At 45.5% G+C, this 5,289-nt stretch overlaps 1 protein-coding gene across 1 annotated transcript in view; it reads left to right on the top strand.

Moving 5' to 3' along the window:
- Positions 1-1,085: 1,085 nt before the first annotated feature.
- Positions 1,086-5,289, top strand: part of NID2 (nidogen 2) — a gene marked incomplete at its 3' end in the record, with an annotated part of 70,208 nt that continues 66,004 nt past the window's right edge. Inside the window, exons 1-2 of the mRNA XM_015826419.1 lie at positions 1,086-1,286; positions 4,190-4,495. Of these exons, the coding sequence (XP_015681905.1) occupies positions 1,086-1,286; positions 4,190-4,495 (507 nt within the window). The remainder of the gene's footprint in view (positions 1,287-4,189; positions 4,496-5,289) is intronic.

The raw sequence follows: 5,289 nt of genomic DNA, 5'->3' as shown, positions 1-5,289 counted from the left end.
CCACAGTCTCCAACCAGCATCGATGACACATCCAAGATACCATATTTGGCAGAATCCTGTGTGATGCTAAATATCCCTTCTCTCTCCAAGGGGGTTCCTTCCTCTTCTACAATTTTTGATGTACAGAGAGCTTTTCCATTTCTTGACAGCTATAAATATTTGTTTTTAATTTGTGCTTAAAGGAATTTACCACGAACAAATGTTTGAGTAGCCTTCAGAGTTTTCTGCAGCTTTATGCCAGTGGCAGAAGAACAGACAATGTAGCCCACCCTATTTGGAGAGGCCAGGCTGGGGATGTTTGCGCTAATTCTGCTCACTGTCAGAATAGGGATTAAGCAATAGCCATGTAATGGCTGTTAACCCTTCACTGAAGTTTAAACCTGTCTCACAATGCTGGTAAAGTTCTTTAATTGTCCAAACTGTCCATAGTAATCGACAGTTTGGACAATTAAGGAACTTTACTAGCATTGTTTACTACATCATTGTGTACTACATTTACTACCAGAAATGTAGTAAACTAACATCTGAAACTGTTTAGTGAACCAATGTTCTTTCATAAGAAATGGAAATATCACCCTTTGCACGGCTCACCCATATCGGTCTGCAAGATCCGGCTGAGCATTAGGCATAGCAAAGTGGCGCAGAAAATCGTTTCCTGCCACCTAGCCAGTCGTCTCGCGGATTTTTTTTTGCAGCCCAGGTCTGGTTGCTTATTTTTTTACAAGGGGCTCGACGCAGTCCAGCCAATGAGAAGTGGAATTCGGAGGCGCCAGTGGAACGGGACCCCTTGAAGCAGTTGCCCAACTCCGGGACTCCAGAGGGCCCTCGGAAGGCGTAGCCGTGCCAGAGGAGCGGTTAACGAGATCCAGATGTTCGCGGGGAGCTGCTGGTTGGGAGGGATTGGTCATCGCCCGGGCGGAGGGCAACCAATGGAGACCCGCGGTGGACGCCTCCGGCCCCGCCCAGGGCCAGCCCTGGGAACTCAGGGGTGGGGATGCGGGGGCGGCTCCCGGGGCTGGGACTTGTGGTTCCCACTCCACGCCAGCCCGGGAGGAGCAAGTCCTTCGCAAGGGCCAAGCACAAGCATGCTCGGGAGACGGCCGCTCCTCTCTCTGCTCTTGCTGCGGCTGTTGGGCTGGGGGGCTGCCCTGCCCCGTTCGCAGCTCTTCCTCTTTGGGGGGTCCCGGGGGGACCAGGAGCTGGCCGAAGGAGACGACGAGACCTCGGTGCCCGTGCCCTTGCCCAGCCCGCTGCTTTTCTACGAGACCCACTTCACTCAGCTCTACGTAAGTGCGCAGGCATAGTCGATCTCTGGCCCCTTCTTCCCGTTTGCCCCGGAGGGGGTCGGAGGGTCGGGGCTGGGGGGGAGAAAAAGCAGCCCCCCTCCCCTTCCTCAACAACTGTGCGATCCACGCAAGAGCGCGTGAGGGAGAACAGTCCGGACAAGGCAGCGCAGGGCGCCAGCCCCAGCGGTCTACTAAGGCAGGCTTCATCTGCTCAGCTTGAGTTATATGAGCCCAAGAATTTCCTGGGTACTTAATCAGCCTCTGTCTCGCTCGAAGATTTCTTTCCAGTCTGATGCTCGGTCAACTGACATCAATGGCTCTTCTTTACGCTCGCCAAGTTCTTTCCAGGAGGCCCACGTGCTTGTCGAATTAGAGTTTCCCAAAGTTAGCAGCCTGGCCACTGGGCCGCCCCTTCCAGTCTCCCTGGAATTTGAATTTTGGCGCACGTTGCCACAGGATGGCAGATGTCTCACGGTTCGTTTCAGATGCCCGAGAGCTGGCAATAGATTGTGGAATGGAAAGCCTTAAAACAGCCTTTTATCACAACCAGAGATGTGGATTATTAGCACGTAACAGTTTTCGCTCCTTGCTTGGTAAATTGAAAAACCCCAGGCAAGGAATGCAGCTCTAATATAAGGCATTAAAAACCAGTTTCCCCACATAGGATGACTATATTTCTGAAGTTCTCAACCTTTCCTTTTGTGGTATATTGGGAAGGAAACATCTAGTCAAGGAGTTGTGTTTCAGGCTTAAAGTCAGATAAGGTATTAAGCTTTTGATGGCAAAGAGCTCCAAAGATGGGAGGGAAAGAAAAATCTACAGACTAGAATTGAGCCAGGAATTCCAAGGAGGAATTATAGACTGCCCCAAAGCACCCCCTTGCTAAATTCCCACAACCATTTTTAGTAGAATCTCTCTTGCTCCTTTTTACACCAGCACTTTGTACAGCCTTTCTAACCTTGAGTTGTGTTATACATTGTTTCTCATTGCTTCAACTTTCATGTTAGGTGAAAAATACAGATAGTCCTTGACATATGACCACAATTGAGCCTAAAGTTTTCATTATTAAGCAAGTCAGTTGTTAACTGCGTCGCACCCCATTTTATGACCATTTTTGCTTTAGCGATGCTGGCTTGGGAATCCTGAGAGTTGAACTCCACACATCTTAAATTGCTGAGGTTGAAAAACACTACATTAAGGCAATGGGCTGTCATCAGGGAAATCCAAGTTCTAATCCTCGGTTAGCCACAGAAGCTCAGTGGGTGACTGGGCCAGTCACTCTCCCTCAGCCTAACCTGCCTCATTGGGAGGTGGGAAAAATGAGAGGAGGGAGTACTACATACCCTGCCTTGAGTTCCTGACAAAAGGTATATTATTTACCTAACAAATACATAAACAAACTGGAGATGCCTTGAATAATGGCCCTGTTCACACAATATACCAAGACAATCACTTGATTCCTACACCACACTGAATCATAGATTATCGCACTTATGTTAGCTTAATCTAATATGTTGGGGGAACCCAGTTTAAGATTTCTTCTTCTTCTTGTGCCATATCCATTATCGGACGTTGGTGATCATGTTGGCGATCCTGTTTTTATCAGCAGCCGCACGAAAAAGTGCTGCTGAGTTTTGTCCAAACCAGTCCCTTAGATTTTGAAGCCACGATGTTCTTCTTCTGCCTGGACCTCATTTGCCTTCGATCTTTCCCTGGAGGATTAAATGGAGTATCCAGTATTTTTCTGGGAGTCGCATCACATGTCCGAAATATTCTAATTTTCGTTTTTTAATTGTTTTGATGATTTCAATTAAAGATGTATTGATCCCTTTAATTATTTTTATATATTCACAAAGTACAGGTTTTCATGATTGCTATTTATTGGTAAAGTGACTTTCTGATAATGCCCCTGTGGGACAATGGTCCATCAGCACAACCTCGTTATTTCACATAGCATCACACGGAAGTAATTTCATCAATAGTTACAGTTAGCTGTAAAGAGTTATTTATTGTATTAGCTATAACAGCAAATGAAAGGCTTCTCTTCTGCCTATTTGGCAACTCTCATATTAAGGCTGTTCCGGGTAAGAGCTGGGTAAGTTGTGGTTAAAGCTTCAGGCTAGAAAGCAGGAAGCTGCGAGTTCTAGTCCCTCCTTAAGCATGAGTCTTTTTGCCAATCACAAGGAGACTGTGAGTTCTAGTCCTGCCTTAGGCCTGAAAGCCAGTTGGGTGACCTTGGGCCAATGACAACAAGGCTGTGAATTCTGGTCTCACCTTAGACATGAAAGCCAGCTGAATGGCTTTGGGCCAATCACGCTTTCCCAGCCCAACTCACCCCACAGAGTTGTTGTTATGGGGCAAATAGGAGGAGGAAGGAGTATTAGATATGTTTGTCATCTTGAGTTATTTATAAAAATAATAAAGGTGGGACACAAACAAACAAATGTTGCAGATTACTGCTGTGTTTTGTGAGAAATTTTGTAACATCTTCCGGAGTGAGACAATAATCCATTGAACCTCACTCTTGATCTTAGGTCAGGTTGGGAGTAATGGAGGTTATCATCCGGAGTATCATCCGGAGTATGTGAAATGAAAAAATATAGAACAAACCTAATGCTCCCTTGTATCTACAACCATGATGTTTGGCCACAATTAGTCATCTTTCCGCTAAAGTTCTGAGAAAGCCCACCCTTGGTCTGGATTGAAGAATTGGGAGGACTTGGAATAATCACTGTGTTCACAGCTTGATTTGAAATCGCTTGAGGGATACACTTTCTGCAGTATTGTACTGAAGAGTTTTTAACATGTGATAGCTTTCTTCAATGGTTGCAGCAAATCATTCCTTTACCATTCAAAGGTGGATGTCATTTATCTCACTCTACTTTTATTGACTGCCATGACAGGTTGGAACCAATGGGATCATTTCAACTCAGGACTTCCCCAGAGAGACCCAGTATGTGGATGATGATTTCCCTACAGATTTCCCTGCCATTGCTCCATTTCTATCAGACATTGACACCAGCCGTGGACGGGGTAAAATCTATTACCGGCTGGATGATTCCAGAGAAGTCCTGGAACAGGCTGCTCAGTTTATCCAAGCTGGATTTCCCACAGCCACCAACTTTGTCCCACACCAAACCTTCATTGTCACCTGGGAGGATGTAGGAGCCTACGAAGAGGTCACCCGCAACTCTGCACCGTCCAAGCAGGTGAGTTGATGTTTTGTGACATTTTTCCTGTGATTTCTATCTGTAGCACACTGAACAGATAATGTTGATGCCATTGGGCCAGGTTGCTAGGATGCTATGAAACCTTTAAAAAATGAGAGGAATTATCGAACATAGAAAGTTGACTGTTACACTCATTATTTGGGAGGAGGTTAGAAGTTGATGTTGTGTGGGACATTTGAACAAGAGCTCTTGTGTCCTCATAAGATAGACGGTGGCAAAGAGGACCGAGAGAACAAGACTCCAGACTCTCCCTCCTCTCACTCTGAAAGGCTGAGATAGAAATCGAGTGAAAAATCTGATGTCAATAGATGTCTTTGTCTTGTCAACAAGACGCTTGAATTTTGCTTGGAATGAGATAAGGACATTGTATGTATTATGCTAATAGGCTCTGCAAGTATGGGATTATATCAGGGTTTTTCCACATCAGCAACTTTAAGATGTGTGGAATTTCCCAGCCAGGATGGGGACCTAGCATGCTGACCTGGGGAATTATGGGAGTTGAGAGCCACACATCTTAAAGTTTGTTGGGGGTAGAGAAACCCTGGGCCCAGAAAACAGTTGATAATCATTTTTTTAACAAGGAAGGAAAGGAAAGGGAAGGAAGGAAGGAAGAGAAAGGAAGGAAGGAAGGAAGGAAGGAAGGAAGGAAATTTATAATTCTTTTGAAGTTGCACAGATAATCCTGAAGATCTGAAATTCCAGATGAAACCATAAAAGCAGGAAGGAATGTCAATTTTAAAGATGCCTTTCCTGTATGGCAATCTTTTTTTTTT

Source organism: Protobothrops mucrosquamatus, unplaced genomic scaffold (assembly GCF_001527695.2).
Source record: "Protobothrops mucrosquamatus isolate PMUCROS unplaced genomic scaffold, P.Mucros_1.0 scaffold3124, whole genome shotgun sequence".
Lineage (NCBI taxonomy): Eukaryota > Metazoa > Chordata > Lepidosauria > Squamata > Viperidae > Protobothrops > Protobothrops mucrosquamatus.
Note: the sequence above shows the minus strand (reverse complement) of the source record. Positions and strands in the feature narration are given on the sequence as shown.